General features: G+C 45.5%; 1 protein-coding gene across 6 annotated transcripts in view; it reads right to left on the bottom strand.

Annotated features, from left to right (window-relative positions):
- Positions 1 to 26,570, bottom strand: part of PLEKHG4B (pleckstrin homology and RhoGEF domain containing G4B) — a 378,808-nt gene that overhangs the window by 107,265 nt on the left and 244,973 nt on the right. For 5 of the 6 annotated variants that reach the window (XM_075586405.1, XM_075586404.1, XM_075586400.1 and 2 more), the window contains one exon: positions 19,577 to 20,933. In XM_075586405.1, the coding sequence (XP_075442520.1) occupies positions 19,577 to 20,717 (1,141 nt within the window). In that variant the 5' untranslated portion in view covers positions 20,718 to 20,933. The remainder of the gene's footprint in view (positions 1 to 19,576; positions 20,934 to 26,570) is intronic. The other variant, XM_075586402.1, reaches the window with a different exon arrangement.

The raw sequence follows: 26,570 nt of genomic DNA, 5'->3' as shown, positions 1-26,570 counted from the left end.
AATGACAAAAACAGAGACACAGGCACACTCACATCTCAGCTATATGCTATCTGCTCTGACTAGCCCATCCCCTCAGTCTCCTGCTGTCCGATAAACTCACTCTCCTCACTGAACACACACACAGACTCTCTCTCAGATCTCCACTCAGCTCCGAATAGCTTTGCCCCCTCCAATTAGCTCTGCCTCCTTCGCATGCTTTCTGCTCTTCAATCCCACACTCTTCTCACGGAGCTGCGCAGCACTGACTTTACCTGTCAAGGCACCGGGGGACAAGAGGGGATGGGACATTTTAGGCTCCCAGGTGCTCTGCATGTATATATCTTTATAGCCCTCTATATATCTATCATACTGTATGCCCATCACCAGACACACATTATACACTGTCCAAGTGCCGCAGATGCAATAGGCGGTCCACGTTTCATGCATGTGCTGCAGATCAGAATGTCCCTGGTATGCAATACATCAATGAGCCACTTTGAGACATATGGGTAATCATATCCCATTCCTCCCAAATATGAATGAACCACACTGCCCTATAGATCTTTGTCAGCTGTGTCTTATGAGATGCTCAAGTGAGCACCCAGAAGACTTGGACTTGCTAGAATCTAGACACTTCGTTCTGGCTGCCTCCAGCACGTCTGCACTGAAGTAGGCCTCATCAGGGATGGCATTTGAGTTACAGCAGAAAGCTGTAAAAATCAATGATAGTTCTGGAATGGCAGGGGCTTCTGCAGTGGCCAATGGAGTTCTTTTGGAGTCCCAAGAACAACATTTTTCTTCTGTTCAGTGTTACAAGGTTCTATACCATTGATGGTTTCAGGATTTACCTCTTTAGCACAATGTCTCAGCTGCTCCAACCTCCGCAGATGAGATTCCCGAGAATATAGTTCTGCTGCCGGCTTTGTTTGGTACACTATAATCTCTGAGGAATAGACAGGCAAAGTCTCTTGGTTATCGTATGGAGATGAGGTTACTGGAGTTTCCACTTTCCACTCAGTCAGGAATGGGGCCCCACAGTTGTCACAGTGAACATCTTTCTCTTATAGGGTGCACACAGTATGAAGGAACTTCCACCCCCCCATGTCTCGTTCAGCAGTACTCCCCTGGTAATATCGAAATGAGCTTCCATAATTGCTGAACTCTCTACACTCTTGTTTGAGTGAAAGCTGCTCCGCCCTGGCATTCGTGGAGGTGGAATGTGGCTTAGGTATTTTCTTTCTAACTGGTTGGCTAAGGCGAGGTCAATATTTCTTGCTACTGGAGTTGACAGGCATTCCATGCTTAGTTTTCAAATTGTACAAACTTTTCGCAAACAGTCTCTAAAATGTGGAAAAACTTGTAGCAACCAACTCACTTCTGGCAGACAATGCAAAACGGTGCAAAAACACATAAAATTCACCAAAGTAAACCGAAAATGTCCTTTTTGTTTGGCCAGTTCCACGTTTTTGGGAGTCTTTACTTTGGGTTGGACTAACCGCAGTCCCTAGTAAGACTATCTGCTCTTACCACTTACCCCAACTCTATCCATAGACCCAGTGTGCTCCTTGCGTCAGTAGTCCATAAGATGGATTTCACTTCAGGGCAAGTAATAGGTTGCTCTATCCTGAATTGTCACCCAAGTTATTCCCAGTTCTGTTTAGTGGAATGTCATATTTCTAGCCTCTTCTAAAACCTATCTCCTAAAACCTCTTTAGTGCCAGCAGGGCAAACACCCACTGGACCACGCTTGCTCATTCAGCTCTCGTTACGCTGTGCTCACCACGGACAAGGAGGGACCCCGAAACGGAGGTGAGATGGGTAACAAACTGCACCCACAGCTACGGGGACACGCCTGGAAAGTGGAAAATAGGCGTCTGGAACCGTCTGGGAGTATAAGATAAAGTAAGATACTCGCCAGACGAGAAGATAGGTGGTACCGAGAGCCTGGGGTCCAGAACCGGGAGGTAGGTCGGAATCCGCAAACCGAGGTAAAGGGGTCGGGGAGTCCAGGAGGTCAGGATACAAACCAAGGGTAGAAGTCCAGAGCGGATCCACAGCCAGGCCGGTTCGGTACACAAGGGATCACTAAGCAGACAAAGAAACAGGAACTGGGGCAGGCACGACCGTGGTTAACACAGGTCATACAAAGCAATGCTCAGCCAAAGAATGAATGGCTGAGCAAGGTATAAGTAGGAGGAAGGACCAATAGGGAGATGGGGAGTAACGAGGGAGCGGCCCCAGGGAAGATAGGGATTGGTAGGGAGAAACTTACCACAGCTGCGCTAGATGTGTAGCTTGTGAGCGGTGCACACGTATCAGGCGTGTGTGCCGCGCGGGGAAGGAGCGCGCGGCCTCAGCTGGGGGCGGGTACTCCTCCTGAGGGAGGACGTAAAGGTCCTCGGCCGTGCGCGCGCATGCGCGAGATCAGTAGCCGCCGCGGGAAGCGGAGGAGAAGGAAGATCCCGCCCGCGGCGGCGAGGAGGCAGAGCTGGAGCGGGGTTAAGTAAAGTCGCGGGAGGAACCCCTTCAGAGAGAGGTGTTCCCCCGGACCTTACAGCTCTATTCTCCTTCCCTAACATCTAGCCTAGTAAGACTCCTTCCCCACACTTTCTCTTTCCTTCCTTGCTGCCAAATAGTCACGTAAACAAGCTTTCCAAACATTAGAAGTTTGGGGGTCTTGGATTTTGCTTCCCCCCCCTGAACTCTCCGATCTCTACTATAAACATTGAAAATTATATATACTTTTTGGACATACACTGTGGATTAGAATACAAACAGATTTTCCAACATATTACAGAAAGGTCAGTCTAAACTTAATCACAAATTGAACAGTCAAGTGAGTATGAATTTGTATACTGTACATTCTCCATTCAATATTACACAATCTATACTGTACATGATTAGTTTTCCCAACCTTGAAACCAAGACAACATTTAAGATTGTTGTTTGTAAAGATATGCTTTATCAGTATACAAGCATTGGAAAGACTGACCAACAACACACCCAACAGTAAAATGTTAAATATGCCTACCTACATTTGGCATAACAATGTTATAAATATGGTATGTTATTCAATGCATATATTTTGTACATCTAGGATTAACTAGTCTCTTATTGCAATTACGTTTACCTAGCTCCAAAGTTATACAACTTTATAGGTCTTTCACATAGGTTCTGCCCCAAGATTAAAAGAGGGAACCTCCACATTTCAATTTCAGTTGAGGATAACCCCCCTGCTCTACCCCCACAGTTCTTCCAATAAATAAAAATGTATAAGTCACAAGAGAAAAAACAGAAATGCTGGGATTTAACAGAGGGACTGCCTGACCCAGCTGTCCCACCATTCAGTTTCAAAACAAGGCATTTCTCTGTAACCTTTCAATATTCTGGAGAGCTCTCTCTCCCCCCCAATCGCATATTGGGTTCATTACTGGATGTGGGTGGTGCATACCTGCTGGTAACAAGAGGGCTGAGTCCTCCGTGATAACTTTGGGACAAAGGAACAGGCTTCTGGGGTCCATACCCCACGTAATACTTAGCAGTGCAGCGCCTCCATCTGCCGTAGGCTCCAGGGATATGGAGGAAACCTCCCACGGTAGAACTGTAACTCTCCCCCCCAATTAGATCACACACCAGACAGGAGGAATATTGCAGAACAGGAACGGGATTATTACTACTCTTATTGTAGTAATACAGGTACTTGGCAGTCACCTGCCGGATCACAGTCTCTTCTCTCAGATATCACCGGAGATGGTCCCTGGACAGTCACTACGGGCCTAGGGCACCCGCAGCCGTCCTAGCTCTTCCCCATCTCCATTCCGAAGCCAGAGGTATAGTCAAAAAGAAAAAAAGTGCGCAGCTAATAACTGGTGTAAAGGTATTAAAACACAATAGTGAAAATCATGTGCAATACAACAAATGAAACGACCTTATAGGACACTGATGATGCGTCTGCAGCCTATCTTGAGAGGTGGCTCAACCTTTACTAAGGAAGAATAAGTTCTGCGTACATCAAAATTGATAAAATCAGACAAGGGATAAGTGGGGTTACCACACAGCAGGACAGCTGAAGTCGTCGCTCATCACCCGATGTGAAGGGAAGAACAGCAGACCAGCAATCATCAAACACGGCGGTGGAGCCCTCTGGATCGATGGATCACACTCACTCCGTCTTTCTGTTGTAAAATGATTAGTCCACGGTGTGGATCAATACATACAAGTCCCGGAGTTGTATACAGCGTCCCAGTCAGTGACTCCACTGTATCATGTCGATAGCACGCCGCTGTGCCATGTGGGGATGCCCGCTGACGACGTCACTAGCTTCGCTACCAGTGCAGGGCTCACGGCTGTCACCGCAATGGTGCGCGGCACCGCTCTGCTCACAGGGAGACACAGGCTGACAGAACGGGAATCAGCTGCCACATGGGACAACGGGGGTTCAGAGTCCCAGAGTGGTATACAGCAGTCTCGGTCAGTGACTCCACTGTATTAAGCCGATAGCACGCCGCTGTGCCACGTGGGGACGCCCGCTGATGACGTCACTAGCTTCGCTACCAGTACAGGGCTCACGGCTGTCACAGCAATGGCGCATGGCACCACTCGGCTCACAGGGAGACACAGGCTGTCAGATGGGCTGCCACAGGGGACAACGGGGGTTCAAATAAAGATAATAAAACACAATATGGGAATAAGAATTGAGCATGAAACACAGTCCAACGCGTTTCGTAACACTAAGTTACTTCATGAGGGAATACATGCAGCTGGGGGAGTACATATTTATATGTCAGCCATCCAATAAACATTAAGGTGTCATAATTGCTGCACCAATCAGCGAAGGTTCATCAAAAAGCTCATTCACAAAGCTGCAAACACAGTGTTATTAAAAGAAACAGAACCTATACACAATAAAATACAATCTATAAAAACAGTGTTATAAAAAATATATATATATATAATAAGTCAATGTAGATGACAAGCTCTAAAAGAGAAAAATCACTATTAGACACATACAGGTGTGTACAAAGCAATCATATACAGTATATAAAGCAAAGGAAAATATCCAAAGATTCAATACAGGGACAAAATGTCTATATCCTCGTTTAACCCATTAGGGGTCAGCGAGCCCATTTGGTAAATCCAATAGGTATCTTGGTGGGAGAGGCTTTTGATTCTATCGCCTCCCCTCCTTTCCTTAGAAACCAATTTTATACCCTTAAACCAAAGTTTAGAGGGATCTTTATTATGGTGTGATGCATAATGACGGGAGAGGCTATGCTTCTCATAACCATTTTTGATATTTCTTATATGCTCCTGTATGCGAATCTTTAGGCATCTATTAGTGCGACCTATATATTGAAGGCCGCACTCACAGTTCACCAAATAGACAACATACTGCTGCGGCCGAGTTTATTCGAGCATTTGCCCGTTCTCGGCCGCAGCAGTTACCTGGCGCGCGCCGGAGGGTGCCGGGCGCGCCCCGAAGCAGCGGAGGAGAGGCCCGCCGATCGCGGCTTCCCCCTCTCCTCTCCGGGTCCGCCGGGTCCCCCGGAACCTCCTGCCGCCGTCCCCCACATCGCGGGACACCAGGGCTCCCTCGGGGAGCCCTGGACGCGCGTGCAGGGGGCGCAGGCACCCGATGACGCGTGACCGCGCATCGGTGACGCGCGGCACGCCGAGGGGCTGCCACTTGCAAGCCGGGAAATCTCCCGGCTTGCGGAACTGGCCACACTTCAATAAAGTGTGTCGCCAGTGTAAGTCAAATTACAGTTGATAAAGGAATCAATAACAAAGCTCTCACCGTTAGCGAAAGACCTGAATGTTTTCCTTTCTGGGTGTAAGTTTTTACAAACTGAACAGTTACCACACTGGAAATTACCAGCTGGTTTGTCTCCAATCCAAGTAACAGGGGCAGGATTGACACAATTAAAACCCACATCACTGGGAGCCAGTGAGTTTTTAGGGTACTGGCCCTCCTATAAATGAATTTAGGAGTGTTTGAAAGGCGATCACTTAAAACTGGATCATTGCATAAAATAGCCCAATGTCTATGAATAATTTTCTCTATTTTCTTACTCACTGAGTTAAACGTGGTAATAAATGGTACTTCTAACAAATTTGTTTGGTCATATTTTTGTTCCTTAGTTTTGGGGACTAACATGGTCTGCCTATCCATACCTCTTACTAAATCAAGATCCCTGCATAAATCTACGCTTGAGTAGCCTCTTTCGATGAATTTATCAAATAACAACTTTGATTGCTCCTCAAAATCATGTTCTCCACTACAGTTGCGTTTAATTCTGATAAATTGTCCTCTAGGGATGTTGCTAATCCACGATCTTTTGTGGTTGCTCGTTGCCATCAACAGATTGTTGGCATCAATCTCTTTAAAGAAGACTTTAGTGGAAATACTACCATCATTCAACGCAGTCAATTGTAGATCCAAAAAATTAATGGTAGTGGAGTAAGAAACGTGTGTGAACACCAGGTTTTTATCATTGGTGTTCAGATATGCAAGGAAAGAGCAAACGGACAAATCATCCCCCTCCCAGACACACAAAATATCGTCAATATAGCGACGCCACATGACGATATGGTGTCCGAAGGGGTTGTTGTTCCAAATGCTCTGTGACTCCCACTGACCCATATACAGGTTTGCGAAACTTGGAGCAAATCTTGTGCCCATTGCAGTTCTGCAAACCTGTAAAAAGAACTCTTTGAGAAACATAAAGTAATTATGGGTCAGGATGAATTCTATCGATTTAAGGATAAAGTCAGTATTGAGATGATGTAAGGAGGTATCTGTCTCCAAGAAGGATCTAACAGCTTGGAGTCCCTTGTCATGTGGGATATGGGTGTAGAGCGCCTGTACATCAGAGGAAATCCATTTATAGGTGCTCTTCCACTCAAAATCCTGAAAAGTTTGTATGACAGAGGATGTATCCTTAAGATACGAGGGCAACTGGCTAACATACACTTGTAGAAAAAAATCTACATACTAAGAAAGATTCGCAGTAAGAGAATCAATTCCCGAAATTATGGGACGACCAGGTGGGTTAGAAATAGATTTATGGACTTTGGACAAATGATAAAAAATTGGAATTTTGGGGGAGGCATTAAATAGAAAATCAAACTCGACTTTTGTGATGACTAAATCCTCTAATGCTTCATTCAATAATTCTTTAAGTAGAATGATAAAATCACCAGTAGGATCTTTCTTAAGTAGTTTATAAAAGGAGGCATCATAGAGAAGACGGTGAGCCTCCAGTTCGTAATCTTTCCGATTCTGGAGAACTACACCGCCTCCCTTATCTGCCTGTCTGATGATAAGATCTGGATTAGCTTCCAAATGTTTCAGAGCTAGACTTTCCTGCATACTCAAATTATGCTTAATATTACCCGGTTTATGTGTCTTTACCAATTTAGTAAAATCATTATGAACCATATTAAAAAACATGTTAATATGGAGAGACTTCCGGTGACGTCATCCAAGATGGTGGGTTAGTCAGGGAGCTCTGAGAACCCTCACGAATAAAAAGATAAGAAAAGACGTTCCCCCCCTCGAAATTGACTGCAAACAGCCCCACAAGGTGTCTGAACCCCGCAGCATGCCCCAGAAGGCAAAAACGCCAACTTCCAAAGGCGTTCCTAAGTTTTTTCAGCCGCAGCAAAAACTCGGCCCAGCGAGCATGCAGGGACCCCAAGATGGCGCCGATCACCACGCGGCCGCATCCCCGCAAAGAGAGGGAAGCGCGCAGGCAGAGGAACCAGCCCTGGAAAGGGAAATCACGCGCTCTTACCTCGAGGAACTTCTCTCCAATATGCACGATCGATTGCATAAGACCCTCAAACAGGAACTCAGAGAAATGGTGACAGGCCTGCGGGCAGCCTTACACAGAGAACAGAAGATCTCGAGAGCAAGCTGGAGGAATCCCTACAAGCACAAGCGGCTGCCGACGACGAGATCATGCGCTTGGGGGAGGAGGTCAGGCTATTGAAAGACAGCATCGAGGATCAGGAGAACCGGGACCGGCGACAGAATCTCAGGATTCGGAATGTCCCGGAAACGGTTCTCCCTGAGTTAATAAAACCTTATTTGGTCGACCTCTTCAACAATCTGTGCAAGGGCCTGGAAAAAAGAGATCTAGAAATAGACCGGGCGCACCGCGCACTAGGTCCCCACTCAAATGATCCGAAACGAAGGCGGGACATCATAGTACGCCTCCATAGTTACTCCACCAAGGAGAAAGTGATGGCGGCGAGCAGAGAGGCAAACAACCTAACTTTCCAAAATGAGCCGGTACAGATCTTCAGTGATCTCGCCAAGATCACGATCGAACGCCGCAGAGAACTCAAGCCACTCACTCAATTGCTACGCGACAACAACATCCCTTACCGTTGGGGATTCCCGTTCCGTCTCGTGGTCAGCAGAGGCGGGAAGCAGAGATCCATCAGGCTTCCAGAGGAGATGCAAGGACTCGCCCGAGAACTAGGCCTGATGCTGCCCCAAACACAGCGCACCACACGGAGAGGGTCACGAGAGGCAAGCCAGGAGCGGAGAACCACGCGAGCTTCGGAGAGATTGGCCGGCCAGCAGGAGCAGCAGACCTGAACACCCAGTGGAACAGCCATGATCCCCGAGAGAAGCAACCCCGTGAGGAGCAACCCGGAGACCCGCACCCTATGCCGCCCTTCCAGAGGCTATGGATTAAGCTGACGTGTCGATGCAGTCCTGTTTGCTGCTGTTTTGCTGCCCAGCTAACCAAGGAGACCCCTGCACCACACGGCTTTGTTTGAAAAGCCAGTATTTGCACCTACACAAAAAACACAGGCGAGTTGAGAAGCGCGGAGGCAGGAGAGGGGAAACCCGATCCACTGGTAATTTTACCGACCAGGCCCCGCTGGGAACTCCTCGACCTGACCGTGGACACCGCCTAGACCAGGTTTGGCTACCCCCCACCCCCCCCAGATAAACATTAGTTCTGGGCTCCATGTAGGCGTACTAGCCCCGTCCCTCCCCATCATTCTGTCTGTTACCGAAGCTGTAACCCTGGCGGAGACTATAAAACACATTCTCTGGGTCAAGCACCTCACATCCCCCCCCCCCCCCCAACCTTCCGCGAGTTCAGTTCAAACCCCCGTTGTAAACCAAGTTATAGCTACGTTATAAAGCCCCCTTGTTACCATAACACAGAACAGACCACCTCCCCCCCCCACCCCATAGCTACTCCTCCCCCCCCTTCCCCACCCGTAGTCCCCCCACCCTTCTCCTCAGTACCCCCCCCTACCTAGCGCCCTATCTGCCCCCCCCCAGACCTGCCCTCCCCCCCTCCCCATACCTATAATGCACCAATTTAGACACACAGCGAGTCAACCTACATCACACAGCCTACTCAGCACCCTCAACCCCAAACAACCAATTCTGTGATACATTAGAACTAAGATCAACTACTACAGGTGGCCATCAACGAACCCCCCCCCCCAGCCCCCTCACCTCAATCTCCCCCCCCCTCTCCCGCTCCCCCACCTCCCACTAAACCACCCTCCCCCTCCGAAACTAAAACTAAACCCCTCTTACCTGCAAATACATACGGGTCCATCCACGAGCCAACCCAGTTGCACAGAATACCGCAGCACCTGAAACACTCTAAGACTTGGAGTCCGGTGGAACACGGGCACGTGACGTCCGCTCGACTCCAAACAGCTGTGCACAGACGCAATTGACCCACACACACATCAGAACGTGACCATAGACTCACAACAACCCTTGCATAGTCCCATACCCAAGCGCCTTCTCTCCTCCCCCCCCCTCCCCCTCCCTAGTCCGCCCCCCCCCCTTCTTTCCCCCGATAGAGCAATAAACACGCCCGGGAATACCGAACCCCACCATAAAGGTCCCGCGACTGCGTCCACCCCGGAGTACAGATCATATAATTGGGAACCAAGGAATACCCAACGTGTTAGTGTCTCAGACCGGGGCACTGCGGAAGCCGGGGCCACTTAGATTTTATTGCTTACATGTCTCACAAATGTGTAATATCATGGTAAATATCTGTTCATTTAATGCAAATGTGACCCTAAGCCAATTCCCGCAGCGCCTCCCCCGCTACCCCACCCCCGGACCTCCCACTTCCCCCTCCAACCCCCCCCCCCCTCCTACTCCCACCCCTCCCCCTACTCCCATCTCCCCCCCCACTCCCATCCCCCCCCCTTTAGAGTTACCCAGGACAAGGATCACCTCACCTGCTGCCCCATTGCGTCGCGTCCCGGGAGTGCCCCGATTCTAAATGATGGGCGTAACAACGCCCAGAGCCGATCACATGTGAGGTCGCGGCTCGGCACGAGCAGAACAAGCTCATTAGACTTAAAGGCGTATATCTATATCTATAGGCGCAGAGTAACCCTCACGCGACCCCTCCCCGAAGCACCCCTGATCACTCCCGCCACCCAACTCCCCCTCCCCCCCCCCTCGGGTACTGCGAGCCCCACCACAAAGGTCCCCCAGTCCCCCCCTCCCACGGCGGCGGTCGAGCCCACCCCGGTGTATTTGTCCCACTTGTCTTACAAATGTGAACTAAAGTATAACCAAGGTACAAGTGTCTAAGACCTGGACGATATCGGAACTGGGACTACTGCGGTCTTATTGTCAACATGTACCACGAATGTGTAATATCAATGTGATTATGTGTGCATCTCCTGTATATCTGACTCTAATATAAATACCGCAACACCCCACCGCCACCCCCCCCCTAGACCTCCAAATATCCCCCAACCCCCCCCTCCTCCTGGCATCCGTCCCCCCTCCCCACCCCCCGCCCTTCCCCCCCCCCGCCCTCTCCCCAACCCCCCCCTCCAAAGACCTCCCCCCCCCGCTGAGCCACCCACGACAATGATCACCTCACCGGCTGACCAAGAGTCCCAAGATACCATGTCCGTGGTGATGCCCCGATACGAGATAATGGATGTAATAGCACCCAGAGCTAAGCACATGACCCTGAGAGGTCGCGACACAGCACGAGCCGAACAATCCCGTTAGACCTACAGGCACAGAGCAACCCCTCCACATTCCCTTCCCAAGGCACCCCCGCTCACCCCCACCACCCACCTCTCCCCTCCCCATACTCCCCCCCCCCCGCCCCTACCCCACTGTGCCCCTCCCCCAAGGACCCAACAGAGAACATAAACGCCCCCCCTCACATGCTCCCAAGACACATTCTAATAATAAGATATATCGCTTTAAAGGGATCATCACAGTAACAGTGGTGGATCAACTACCAGTGATACAAATGGATGAGGTGCAAGCGACTGCTTAAAGGGAAGACTTATCTGCCTATTGGGCAGGCGTGCCAAACCAAGGCGCTGAAACGCCAGCCCCTCCTCCTCCCTCCCCCCCCCAACAGTCACCCATCACCGTCATGCCCCTCCTTCCCCCCCCCCCACTAGTAGTCACCCCTCCCCTCCTCCCACCCACCCCGGGCCTTCTCCGCCCCCCCCCCCTCCCCGCCGTTCCCCTCCCCCCCCCCGTCACCCACTCTGAAGTCTACAATGAAACAACAGTATAAATGGATTATCGAGATAATTGACCATCTACCTAATATTTAAGCGTTTCTTGTATGCATGACATGCTTTGTATGAACAATTTGCAGGCGACCCCAAAATAAGGCGCCGAAAACTTCATCCTCTATCCCCTCTGCCCCCCCCCCCGCCCCTCCCCCCAATCTCCTACCCGTCCCCCCCCCGCCAGCTCACCCCTCCCTCTCCACCCTGCCCCCCCTAAGCTCCATGACAGTCCAATTCTACCTGTCCCCTCCCCCCCCAATGAAACCCCCAGCCCCCCCCCCCTTTCTTACCCCCTTTTGCCCCCCTCCCTCCCCTTCCCCCCTTCCCTCTCCCCCCTGGTCAAAGAACTAAGGACACAAACGAGTTCTCCAAAAGGGGGAAAAACAGAGAACTAGAGGGTTCAATCCCCGCCCCCCACACCGCCCACCGGATGCCGACACCGAAGTCAACCCCGTTGGGCTCGTTAGCCCAAAAGCCGGTCGCCCTCGGACCAGGCAAATACCAGTTAGGTTCACGCTTGAATATCATCTTCTCGCTCTCTTCACCGCTGACTCTGTCCCAGCGGATCTACCCCCCACACCACCTGCTCCATCCTTATCCCCCCCCTCCTCTGTCCACTCAGTCAACCTTGCAATAAGACAAGCTACCCTCAGATGTTTGCTAGGGCCGAGCCAGTGTATAAACTACAAGATCAGGACCCCCCCAGATGGGAAGGGAGGATCCTCGAAAACCATATCCACAAATACCACATATGGCCTCTAACGCCCCAGTAAAGATAGTGTCGCTCAATGTCAAAGGCCTTCAAAATAATAGAAAAAGGAGGCTCGCCCTCCAAGACATGAAACAAGCTGGGGGAGACATCATCTTCCTGCAGGAAACCCACTTCACATCACAGGACCCCCCAAATTTATTCAAAAAAGTGTTTCCAATATGCTTTTTTGCATCATTTAGTAGTAAAAAGCGAGGAGTGGCTATACTAATCAGACAAGGAACTCCATTCAATCATGTCAAAACGACCACGGATCCAGAGGGTAGATTTCTCGTGGTATATGGCTCCCTAGCGGGCTCAGCAATCGCCCTAATCAATGTATATGCCCCAAACGAAAATCAAACAGACTTTCTGAAAACAGTGCTTGAGGGCATAGACCCGGGATATCTGTCATCGATGATAGTGGGAGGAGACCTAAACATGGTCTTTAACCCCACCGAGGACAGATCAACCACAGTGGGTCACCCCCGTACAACCCACTCCCAAATCACCGGGAAAAGGTTCAAGGACTTAGTGGACGAGTTCTCATTAGTGGACGTGTGGAGATCACAGCATCAGGGCCAGAGAGACTATACCTTTTACTCGGCACCTCACCAGACCTACTCGCGCATAGATTATTTTCTGCTGACCAAAAACATCCTAGAGGCGGCCATAAAATCAGACATCGGCCCCATAACATGGTCGGACCATGCCCCAATCACCTTGACCCTATCCACACCATTTGAAAAGACGATTTCATACTCCTGGAGATTGAATGATTCCCTATTGAACCATCCCGAGATAGAGAGAGAGATCAGAGCCTCTCTCAAGGACTATTTCTTCTTTAACTCGGGGTTGGTGTCATCTCCAGCGATCCTGTGGGAAGCCCATAAGGCGGCAATTAGGGGCAAATTTATCTCTATTGCCTCCCACAGGAAGAAAATGAAGCACAAACAGATCCTAGACCTCACTGATAGCATCTCAAAACTTGAGCAGTCCCATAAAGCTAATCCAGCAAAGAAAACCTATAAAGCCCTAACGATAGCCAGACAAAAACTCAGAGAGATCCAAATGGAGAATGTGGAAAAAGCCCTTAAATGGACCAATCAACATTACTATGATAAGGGTAACAAGGCGGATAAGCTCTTGGCCAGCAGACTACGAGGCATCCAAAAAAGGTCCCAAATCACAGCGATTAAGAATAAGTCTGGTGAAATACAATATAGCGATAAAAAAATAGCGGCGGAGTTCACAAAATATTACACAGAACTTTATAATTTGCGACCCAACACAGGTCGCGTAGCAACAAAGGCATCAAAAGCGATCAAAACCTACCTGGACAAATGTCAACTCCCCACCCTGACAGAAGAGGAAAATGAGGTCCTCAACGCGGAGATCACAAAAGAAGAATTGGAAGCGACGGTAAAAGCATTAAAGATCTCCAAGTCACCTGGCCCCGATGGCTTCACAAATGTCTACTATAAGAGATTCTTGCCCATACTATCCACGCATCTACTAAAAATGTTGAATCATTTTATGGAAGGAAATTCGATCCCCACTTCCATGTCTCTGGCCAACCCAGCCATAATCCACAAGGAAGGCAGAGACCCAATGCAATGTGGAAGCTATCGTCCAATCTCCCTCCTCAACAACGACCTCAAACTCTACAGCAAAATATTGGCCAACAGGTTAAACCCCATTCTTCCGAGACTTGTTAATATCGACCAAGTTGGATTCGTATCCGGTCAGCAGGCCTCGGACAATACACGTAAAATAATAAATATTATCGAGCATATCCACCTCACAGGCACCAAAGCAATATTACTCAGCCTAGACGCAGAGAAGGCGTTCGATAGAATTGACTGGCTATTCTTAGACCATACTATGCGCAAATTTGGCTTTCGAGACGCATACTTAGCAGGGGTCCGCAGACTTTACCAAGATCCATCCGCGACGGTCAAATTACCGGGAAGTAACGCCCAGAGCTTTAATATTCAAAATGGCACGAGACAGGGGTGCCCCCTGTCCCCTCTCCTCTTCGCTCTAACAATAGAACCCCTCGCAGCAACGATTAGAAATAACGTAGATATTCAAGGGATAAAAATTGGACGTACTCATTACAAAATTTCCCTGTTCGCAGATGATATAATTTTAACACTCTCGAGACCCCAAATTTCTCTCCCAAACTTACAAAAAGAGCTTTTAGACTTCGGAGAGATATCAGGTTATAAAATTAATAACGATAAATCCGAAGCACTAAATCTCAACCTGCCAGAGCCAGAGATGAAACTCCTTAAACTAAATTTCAACTACCGATGGTGCTCCTCCTATATCAAATATCTGGGAGTAAAGATATCGGGGAACTACCATTCTCTATACCAACATAACTATCCAGCCCTATTACGGAAAATAAAATTAGACCTCGATAAATGGGGATCATACCAAATTTCATGGATCGGGAGGATGATCTCGGTAAAAATGAACATACTCCCTAGATTACTATATTACTTCCAGACACTCCCGATCCACATCCCTGGCACAGAATTGAGAAATATCCAGAAACAAATTCTCCACTTCATCTGGCAGGGGAAAAAACCAAGAGTCCCGCGAACAGTTCTGCTTGCTTCAAGGGGGAGAGGGGGCTTGGGGGTCCCCGACATTGCGCGATACTACCAGGCCACCCAACTAAGGCAGGTAGTAGTATGGAACGCGGAACCCGGCCAATATTGCTGGCTAGATATAGAAATGCAATACGCTGGCACGCCTTCTCTGCCGACATGCCTTTGGTCCCTGAGCAGGGAAGACTTGCAGAAAAATAAATTTCAATTAGGACCAATGAGGCACACATGGGAGACTTGGACGAAATGCAAACTAAAATTTAAACTCACAACCACAAAATCCCAACTTATACCAATCATCCAAAACTCCAAATTCCCACCAGGTTGTGAGCCCAGACAATTTGATCAATTTACAAGCAAAAACATACGGACGATTGCTGACTTCCTGAGCTTTGGGGAGTTCCTGAGCTACCAAAGGATACAACACAAGTATGAAATAAGAGGACTAAATGTCTTCAAATATCTCCAAATTCGGCACTACGCCCAATCAATATCCCCAACGTTGGAATTTCCCCCTCTCACGAATTTCGAAAGATTGTGCCAGGAGACAGCACACCAAAAAGGTCTCATAACGCAAATATACTCAGAACTAGAACGGGCAACAGAGGCTCCGGTTCATGAGTATATGCTCCATTGGGCAGCAGAATTGGGCACAGTTATAGACCAAGAGGACTGGGAAAGTATTTGGGGCGCAGCCTCAGGAACTTCCATATGTACCACAATCAAAGAAAACTTATATAAAATACTGTTTCGCTGGTATTTTACCCCAGTCAGACTAAATCAAATCTACCCTCTGGCCTCTGACCTATGTTGGAGAGGCTGCGGACATAAGGGTGACATGGCCCACATATGGTGGTCATGTCCAGAAATTCAGAAATACTGGGAAACCATACAGACTTTAATCACGGAGGTCACAGACCTCACAATACCCATTGATCCGTTGACCTATTTGCTGGCCAGGCCAATCGAGAACATTGACCGCCCAACAAGTAAATTGATCTCCTTCATTCTCACGGCGGCTAGATGTGTGGTGGCGGCCTCATGGAAGAGGGTGTCTCCCCCCCTAGGCAAACGGTCATAAAGAGAATACAGGAAGTTATGTTAATGGAAAGGCTCTCGGCCTTCCTTAAAAGGAAGACAGAGTCCTTTTACAACACATGGGATACGTGGCTGTCCCGTATGAAAGACTAACAATGGCCATCCCACACAACGGATGACAATAGCGGTAGCGGTACATCGTGTAGCGGACTGAAGAGGAAGGGTCTCCCCCCCCCCCACCTCTTCCTCTCTACCTCCCCCCCCCCCCCCCCCCCCCATTTTCTGTTTCCGTCCTCACGCCAACCCTGCCGACCCATGTTTGAAGTTCGGGGGCACGTTGAGTCTTTCCCTCTTACTGTCATTAAAATAAGAAAACCTGTATTAGGCAACATGATGTCTTCACTGTACACAATGTATTTTAAGCAATGCCTAATAAAAAACTTTTGAAAAAAAAAAAAAAACGTGTTAATATGATGCCCCTTGGATTGCGCAGGGTAAAATTTGGACCTCGTTTTAAATGGAGTATGTTTACACTCTGAGGTCTCCATATTGGAATCTAAGGTCACTGTTTTACATTCTATATCATTCATTAACGGTGGAGCTTCAAGTTCATTCTTTGCAAAATGTCTTTTAAGGGTCATGTTTCTCACAAACTTGTGTAGGTCTGTGTACAGTTGGAAGCCATTAGGGCCACTTGACCAAGAAAAATTCAAACCCTTATTTAAGACAGTTTTCTGATCTTCTGTGAGGATGACCGAAGACAAATTAAAAATTCCTTTATCTACGGGGATCCTAGATCTACACTTGAGTCCCTTCTCTTTGACCCTGGATCCTGGAGGTATAGTCACTCTACTCCTCCCCGGAGGGAAGAGCACATGGGAAGACCCCAATCTCAGGCTCCCAGTTGTGACCTGCCTTCCTCATGGGGAAGGACAACCACAACACTTTAGGACAGTCCCGCCCTTAAGTACAGCCAGAGGGCGGGAATCCCGTGGCCCAGCCAAAACAGCATATGCCACCCCCTGCTGTCACTCAAGCGCAGAACCAAAGGATGAAGGGGAAAACCCCATGATAACTACTGGCAAACCTGTGAACACCAGGGTTTATGCACTGATCTTTCCAACACAATGATTGTCTATGCTTTTGTTCAATTGATTGCTGTTTCAGAGCCTATTTTGTAAGCACCCATGTGTGTGCAAAATTCCCATTAGAAAGGAGGGGTTTAAATAGCTGCTCTCCTCCTCTCGTCATGCTCCTTGAGAAAGCGCCAGTGATGGCGTGAAATGCGTGGGAGGAGGAGCTTGTTCCACATGTGGATGTAACACATTTTTATGTAGCTTAATAAAGTTGCTTTTATCCTATACCATTTTTGGCCGGTGAGTTCTTAGTCTGTCTACGGATTTGGACGTCACACCGATCCCCCTTCTCTGCGCTTTACTGCCAGTCCATTGGGTAGATTTAGTAGCCAGGGGGTACCCCGCTACATTTATTATTTTTTTAATTATATGAAAAGGTACAATGGCTACAGTAGAGTGTTTATAAAGGCAAATCCTGAGGCGTATTGTCACTTTCTACGCTCACAAGACAGCAAAGAGCGGTTTTCCATGCAGACTACAAAAGGTTGTCATAAAAAAAATCTTATATTAATCTTCTCAGTTAGGGTTATTTGAATTCTGCTAATTTTACCAAGTAAGAGGGGAATAGCACAAATATTAATCTGGGTTTTAGGCTAATATTTTAGGTCTAAAATAAAAATGCACACAATAACGAACCTTTAAGGGTTCCCTCTAATACAACATAACTATTATACAGCATACTTTTAGGTCAGTAAGTACTGTTACAAGACACTCAAGGGGTTAAACTGGGGGAGGGGTGGGGAAAACAATTCCAACATTTTTTATATTCTCTATAGATAACTAAACATGGAATATTAACATAGGCACCATTAATGTAAACCAACGCCATCCTATGTATGTTCTCCGTTTGAAAGCCCTGGAATATTTAAATCCTATAACCCATTGGGCGCCCCAAAACGTAGTCACTACATCATGGGGTCTGGCACCGCAGGGCCCCCATGGCGCTCTCATGCTCAAAGAGTGCTTTTTTCAGCTCTGATCTTAACTATAGGGAAATGGACGAGGTGAGGTTAAGGGTCGCCGGGGTAATGCGGCCACTTTCAAGAGCAGTCACGTGGCCGTGCTGTGCCAGAGAGGCCATGGTCCTGTGGTGCCTTGGCCACTCAAGCACTCAAAAAGGGTTAAAGAACAGCATGACGCAACAAGATAAAATCATACCTTCATAAAACAATTACCTACCACATTTTGTGCCTTTCATATTTAACAGAGTTTTATTTGCTTAACAAATACTCTATATTGACAAGGCATATTCACTGTTAATGTTCTCCCACTTTGTCCAATAGTCCAAGTGTTTCCCATTTAAAGTACATGGGGTTTTTTTTATTGCCATTTTATTTACTATTTTCCTGATTTTATACACATTAGTTCTTTGGAGAAAAGCACCTACCTCAAGACTAGAAAACAAGACACTGCTATTGCATAAATCCCCTGGCACAAACTACAAACTATAATGAGGGCAAAGTAATAATATAACAGATGTTCTAAAAGTTTCCTTGCACGTTAGAAAAAATTTTGAAACATAATTGACATGGCATTATTAAGTGAAGCTAATCACAGGACCAAAATTACCCAAAATATATCTTTTAAAGCAGCAGACTAAGCTGCCGTTTTTTTATTATTATTATTTTTCCCCTTTAATATGTGCATTAATACAATCCACACAATGATAAGTAATTGGCTAAGTTGCCGATCGATCCGTTCTCCTGCGATCGATCGCTGAAGTTTCGGCTCGGGGTTCACTAAAATGGCAGTCAGTGCAGCAGAAGAGGACCAAAGATGCAAAGTTCTGTGGGGAAGATCATGTGAACAGGCAGTCACTAGATACAATTGGTGCACTGCTAGAGTGGGGGCAGGGCTCAAACAGGGGTGTACCAACGCCTGTTTCAGAAGAGGAAGGAGATGTGACTTTGTAAATGATTACTATAGAAACAAAAAATGCTTGTTACATTATAATACATTAGAAATGTAATTCAGAGTTGTTTTTAAAAAAAAAAATGCTACAAGTATTTTCTCATAGTACAGAACGGATTTATTAAAAAAAACACATGGAGGATATTGCTTGGTCTGCAGCTTTAAAGTTAGCTTGGCAACGTGGTTAAAGTAAAACAAGGTAGGGGTTTCACTTCCTTTAAATGTGTGGTATTACTGTATGCTAAACAGGGCCTGTACCCATTTTACCTTCTGACTTACCCACAGACAGGAAAATGGAGAGGAAACATCTTATTGACATGTACCCCAAAGCCATTCAAAGACCCCAATTGAAAAGAAAAGCTTCATTAATTGCTATAAACAAATGCTCAGCATTTGCAAACAAATCTTTGTTTAAAGTGAAAGCATGATTACATTTATTTGATAGCTCATGCACAAAAAATAATGTGCTTGGCCAAGTGAGACTGCTCCTTTAAATAAAAATTATGATACACTGGTATGTCACAAAAACAACAAGTTTATGTATACACCAATTCAAATAAATACAATACAATACATTCATATATATTTACCTGTATTATCTTTAAAACTTCTTTCAGTTTTCATACTAATGGATGAATTGCATTCCAAATCTATGTTTTCATTTTTCCCAAGAAAGCCATTCAAATTCCTTTTACAATTTGCATTTGATGAGTCATTAGAAGACACTCTTGACCGATAATAATCCTTTGTCTGTGAATTATTTTCTGGTTTATCTAAAGATAAAGATCTCCTAATGCCAGCAATATGGCTAATTGCCAGACTCTGTAATCCTTCAGGTAAAATAGACCTACCTGACAATGCGAAATTATCTTCTGGTGGAATAATTTTATGAAATGTTTTTTTAGGTGAATTTTTTTGGGAACACAAATGTTGCTTTTCACAAGTTTGAAAATTGGAAGATTTAATTCCATCATCTACTCCACTGGCATCCAACATTTGCTCAACATTTTCCTCTGTAATGGATTCTTCAGAGCTGGATCCAAGATGCATTGGATTTTGTAAAGCTTCCATGTATGACTTTCTAAACAAACGTTTGCTTTCAAAGCAGGAGGAATCCCTGGTTTGTCGCCTTGGACAAGGGCCACTCAAATCATTACTAAAGGTTATACTTTTGGTGCTGCTTCTCCGTCTCTGAGTAAATTGAGAGGATTCTAAAAACTCTGATAATACTTCAGCATCTTCAGTGGAATTAGGCAGATCCCCATCTAAACTGGAGCAATTGAGAGACAACATACCATGATTTACACAATCTTCTTCTGGCTCTTCTGCAGGACTTTCTGGAAACTCTGTTTCAGTCTTACTTTCAGATAACTTAACAGCATTTGAGTCCAATCTATTTTTTCTGGACTTGTCTGTAAATGTCGATACTTCAATAACTGTGGATGAGGTCTCATTTGAGGTCGAACTGGTGTGTGAACTATTGCTTTCCATGGTTTGTGTCATTGCCTTAACATTGGTATTATTGTTAATTAGATGATCAAAATAATATGCTCCAGAACAATTGTGTAGTATTGTTTCTTCAGTAGGAACGAAGATAGGGTTAACAATATTTTTCCAAGCAGTTCTGTATACAGCTGTGCCAGTTGTTAATAAACAACATTGCAAGGGAAATCCATCCTTTTCACAATTTACATTTTCTAAAAACTCTGATGTAAAGATGCATCTGTACATAGTCTCAGGGACAGTCACTTCTTCTACTCCTTTGCCAAGCCTGGAGAGGCATTTTAAAACCAGCTTGGCTGATTGCTTTCCAAGTGGCACAATCTGTAAATAAAAATCTCCAGGTTTAAGACGGACTCTGTGTAGAGATGCTAACTGCACAACCACCTTTTCATGAATGCACAATGGCCAGCCTTCATGGTAGAAAATAACACCAGTGTACTTATCCTGTAACAAAACAAAGCAAAATATGACATTATTACCACGATTGTTCTAAACAAAACCTAATCATTCTCAACCACAAAAAGCAATTTTCAGCTGTCCTCTGCAATCAACTAAAAAGCTAACTAATGTGACTGCAAAACAGCTAATTAAAATGGCCATATCTCCTTCAATCAAAAAGGGACAGATGGCAGTGTTTTATTAGTTAAATATAGATGAAGGTCACCATTCAAAATAGGTACAGTATATGCATTTTAAAATATATCTTTTTTCTTTAACTTTGAATTTCTCCACCCGTATGTTTTCCAGTCTTTTTTTATAGGAGACAAATAAGTTAAAATATTACATTAACGGAGGATTGAATCTTCCTAAGGGAAGCAATTTTTTTTTAAAGGTGTCCACAATGTTACATAATGTTACATAATGTTACATAGTTACATAGTAGATAAGGTTGAAAAAAAGATGTATGTTCATCAAGTTCAACCTATGCTAAATTTAGACAACAGATACTTTATCCTATATCTATACTTACTTATTGATCCAAAGGAAGGCAAACAGAAAACCCCAGAGTCATATCATCCAATGATAACCCATAAGGGGAAAAACAAATTCCTTCCTGACTCCAAGAATTGGCAATCGGACTAATCCCTGGATCAACATCCTTCCCATGATTACTTATTTGGTATATCCCTGTATACCTTTCCCATCTAAAAAGATGTCCAACCTTTTTTTGAACAAATGTATTGTATCTGCCATTACAGTCTCCATGGGTAATGAATTCCACATTTTAACAGTCCTTACTGTAAAGAACCCTTTCCTTTGTTGCTGGTGAAATCTCCTTTGCTCCAACCTAAAAGGGATGGCCCCGAGTCCTTTGTACTGCCCTTGGGATGAATAGTTCATTTGAAAGCTCCTTCTACTGTCCCTGAATATATTTGTATATAGTTATCATATCCCCTCTTAGATGCCTCTTTTCTAATGTAAATAAATCTAATTTAGCTAGTCTCTCCTCATAAGTTAGATTGTCCATCCCCTTTATTAATTTGGTGGCTCTTCTCTGCACTCTCTCTAGTTCCATAATGTCTTTCCTTAGGATTGGTGCCCAAAATTGTACTCCATATTCAAGGTGTGGTCTTAGTAATCCTTTGTAAAGGGGCATAATTATGTTTACTTCCTTTCCATCCATTGCCCGTTTAATGCAAGATAAGATCGTGTTTGCCTTTGCAGCTACTGCATGACTTTGGGCATTATTGCTAAGCCTGCTGTCTACAAGCACTCCTAAATCCATCTGCATCAAGGATTCTCCCAATTTATCTCCATTTAATTTGTAAGACGCCTGTTTATTCTTGCATCCCAAATGCATAACCTTAAATTTATCTGTATTAAACCTCATCTGCCATTTACCTGCCCACGTTTCCAGCCCTTCTGGAGAGAAATGACATCCTGCTCTGATTCTACTACCATACACAATTTAGTATCATCAGCAAAGACGGAGACTTTGCTCTCGATGCCAACCTCACGGTTATTAATAAACAAGTTAAAAAGCAAGGGTCCCAGTACCGATCCCTGAGGTACTCCACTCACAACTTTAGCCCAAACTGAAAAAGTTCCATTTATGACAACCCTCTGTTGTCTATCCTATGATGTTTCCGTCCCTTCTGACTTCAAGAATCTAAACACCTTCCTCTTCATGTCCATTTCCTCCCCTACCTGTTTATTTAGCCACATTGGTTTTGACTTAATTTATTTTATACTTATTACCCAAGGGTATACACTGATAAGTGTGCTTTTCTAACAATGTTTTAAAGACTGCCCATTTATCTTCTACATTTTCCCTGCAAAAACATCATCCCAATGTATTACTTGTAGATTAGACCTCAGTTTATTAAAATCTGCTTTTCTAAAGTTTAAGGTCTTTGTTGAACCCGAGTAACAGAGAATTTATTTCAAATGAGACCATGTTATAATCACTGTTACCCAAATGTTCCAGGACTTCAATATTTGTTATTTCTTCTACATTGTTTGATATGACCAAATCCAGTATTGCCCCTCTCCTGGTTGGTTCCTCAATAATTTGGGTCATATAATTGTCTTTAAGCACCCACAAAAACCTGTTTCCTTTTGTTGTAATGCTAATCTCATTGCCCCAGTCTATGTCTGGATAATTAAAATCACCCATTATGCAAATATGACCCAGTTTTGATGCCTTCTCCATTTGCAAAAGTTTTTTTAGCTTCCTCAATCTCACCGATATTCGGTGGTTTATAGCATATCCCTACAAACATTTTCTTTATACTTTTACTTCCACTGCTAATTTCTATCCACAAAGTCTCTACATTTTCATTATTCTCTTATAATAGGTTTTAGATCCGGTTTAACATATAAACATACTCCACATCCTCTTCTATTTGTTCAATCCTTCTGAAAAAGGGAATAACCTTTTAAATGAACTGTCCAGTCATGAGTTTCATCCCACCATGTTTCAGTAATGCCTATGATATCATACTGCTCCCTTGCAGCTATTAATTCAAGCTCCCCCATTTTATCTGTCAGGCTTCTTTCATTAGCAAGCATGCATTTAAGGTTTTTTTCAGCCTGTACTATTATCTTATCTGGTCCTTCCTTTCTGTGCCAACTTGTTTTAGTCTTTAGGAGTTTTCTAGTGTTATCTGTATGTACTATAGGTGACTGCTTGTCAAACTTGCAATTGCCTCCATTCTACCTCCATAACCCCTTGTTTCCTCTTCTATTCTATTCTATTTAGTTCATTATCTGTTTCATTCCCCTTCCCCCTTCATCCTAGTTTAAAGTCTACTCCAACCTTTTTAACAGTCTCTCCCCTAGCACAGAAGATCCCTCTTCATTGAGGTGCAATCCGTCCCTAGAATATAGATAGCACCTCTCAGAAATGGAGTCCCAGTGCTCTAAAAACTCAAAACCCTCCTTCCTGCACCACTTTCCTAGCCATGAATTAACCTCCCTAATCTCTGTCTCCTTGTGGTAGCGCATGGCACTGGTAGTATTTCAGAAAATACTACCTTGGAGGTCCTTGCCTTAAGCTTTTGGCCTAGATCCCTGAAATCATTATTTAGGACCCTCCATCTTTCTCTAACTTTTTCATTGGTGCCAACATGTACCAAGACCGCCGGGTCAATCCCAGTCCCACCCCCTAACAATCTGTCTACCCGATCCGCAATGTGCCAAACCCGAGCACCTGGAGTCCACTACCACTACAATCTTTCTTGGTATCTGAGTATCCTGAGTTCCCACTGTGCTGGAGGAACGACTCCCCTGGCTGCTAGAGGAATTATTCTCCCCAGGCCTTGCCATTTCTGCCCTGACACTCCCAAATATCTTCACTCAATATGGCAAATCTATTGTGATAGGTCAGCTCAGAAATGACCTGCCTCTCCCTATTGCCCCTGCTTCCCCTTCTGTTACCCAGCTACCTACCTGCTCCTACACTAACAGCAACCCAGCTACCTACCTGCTCCTAACCAACAGCCGCACCATCTGCACCACTAGTCAAAGCAAGGGCCTGCTCAGTGAGCTCTAAACCCCTTTCAAGATTGTCAATGTCCCTCAATATTGCAAGTTGCCTCTTCAGATCAGCAATCTCTGACTCTAAAGAGACCACCGACTAACAATTCCCACAGCGGTATGCTCCTTGGAACAGCTGCTCCAAGTGCACATACATGTGGCAAGATGTGCATTGAGTGGCATTTTTAATCCTGCTCATTCTAGCAACTATGAAGTTTATAAGTACTAACAGTAAACTGTACTTCAATACTTGTTTAACCGCTTCCTTGTTCAAACTGCTTCTGGATCTATCTGCACACTTCAAACAACCAGCACTTGAAATCAACAACACAGATCAGTATACGCAAGCTCAGAATTCTTTAGAAGCCTCTGTTTAAATAGGGATACCCACCAGGTTTGTTAGGTTAGCAATCAACTAACCATACCCACTCTGCCTCAGGCAGGAGAAAGGGGGGGGGGGAGGGAAAGTTACAGCCTTTCAATTACCACACACTTTAAAAATAAATTAACCCACTGCACACTCCCCAAAATCAGCCACCCCTACAAGTATACACTAATATACACAGAACTTCCCTTTCCTTCTGGATCTAACTGCACACATCAAACAACCAGCACTTGAAATCAACCACACAGATCAGTCTACGCAAGCTCAGAATTCGTTAGAAGCCTCTGTTTAAATTGGGACACCCCCAGGTGTGTTAGGTTAGCAATCAACTAACCACACCAACTGCAAGTGTGCTAGGATAGCAATTATCTAACCACACCCACTCTGCCTCAGGCAGGAAATGAATAAATGTTGATTCTTCCCCTCTAATGGGGAAATCCCTTATAGGCCCAAAATGAACCAATTCAGTGATATGTGTAAGGTGTCTCACCTGGGTAATTGAGAAATGTTTTACCAAAATGTGATGCCTTTAAGTATTTTTAATTTATTTTTTAAATTTAGACTTGGCAGGGGTATGATTTCCTCGGGCTACTCCCTTTTGTGGGCTGTAATTGTATGTTCGGCAAGTGTGTGTACGGCCAGACTCCCCCTCCCCCCCCTCTCCTTAACTTCATTGGTTCTCTAAGGACAGGGTTGGATAAGGTTGAAGAAAACACTCCTTCATTCAAAGGTCCCCAAGACATTCAACTAGCCGACTATGCGGCTTGTGAGTCAAGCAATATAATTTAACCCTTTGTGTGCCCTATGGATGTAGCTACTACGTCAGGGGGTTCAGCACTCCAGTGTCCTAAAGGTTTTCTAGGAGAGTCCCCAAGTGGAACTGAAGGGGAGGGCTCTTCCGGGACTCAAAGGGTAATGGAGTAAGTGTAGGGCAAGCATGTCAAACTCAAAGGCTAACACGGGCCAAATAAACAAGGTTTAAGTTTAGGTGGGCCGCAAAAAAACAAAAACTTAAATTTTCATAGAAACGTAGGTTTATTTCGAAAAGTACAGTATATAAAAAAAAAAAGATAAAATTAATGTTTTCTTCCTGACACTTGGTATCTCTGACTCACTCTCTCTCTCTCAGACTCTCACTCTCTCAGACTCTCACTCTCTCAGACTCTCACTCTCTCAGACTCTCTCTCTCTCAGACACACTCTCTCTCAGACACACTCTCTCTCAGACACACTCTCTCTCAGACACACTCTCTCTCAGACACACTCTCTCTCAGACACACTCTCTCTCAGACACACTCTCTCTCAGACACACTCTCTCTCAGACACACTCTCTCTCAGACACACTCTCTCAGACACACTCTCTCTCAGACACACTCTCTTTCTCTCTCTCAGACACATTCTCTTTCTCTCTCTCAGACACCCTGTCTCTCTCTCAGACACCCTGTCTCTCTCTCAGACACCCTGTCTCTCTCTCAGACACACACTCTCTCAGACACACACTCTCTCAGACACACACTCTCTCTCACTCTCTCTCTCGGACACACACACTCTCGGACACACACACTCTCGGACACACACACTCTCGGACACACACACTCTCGGACACACACACTCTCGGACACACACACTCTCGGACACACACACTCTCGGACACACACACTCTCGGACACACACACTCTCGGACACACACACTCTCGGACACACACACTCTCGGACACA

This window comes from Ascaphus truei, chromosome 2 (genome assembly GCF_040206685.1).
Source record: "Ascaphus truei isolate aAscTru1 chromosome 2, aAscTru1.hap1, whole genome shotgun sequence".
Taxonomy (NCBI): Eukaryota; Metazoa; Chordata; class Amphibia; order Anura; family Ascaphidae; genus Ascaphus; species Ascaphus truei.
This window is presented reverse-complemented; position numbering and strand designations above follow the sequence as displayed.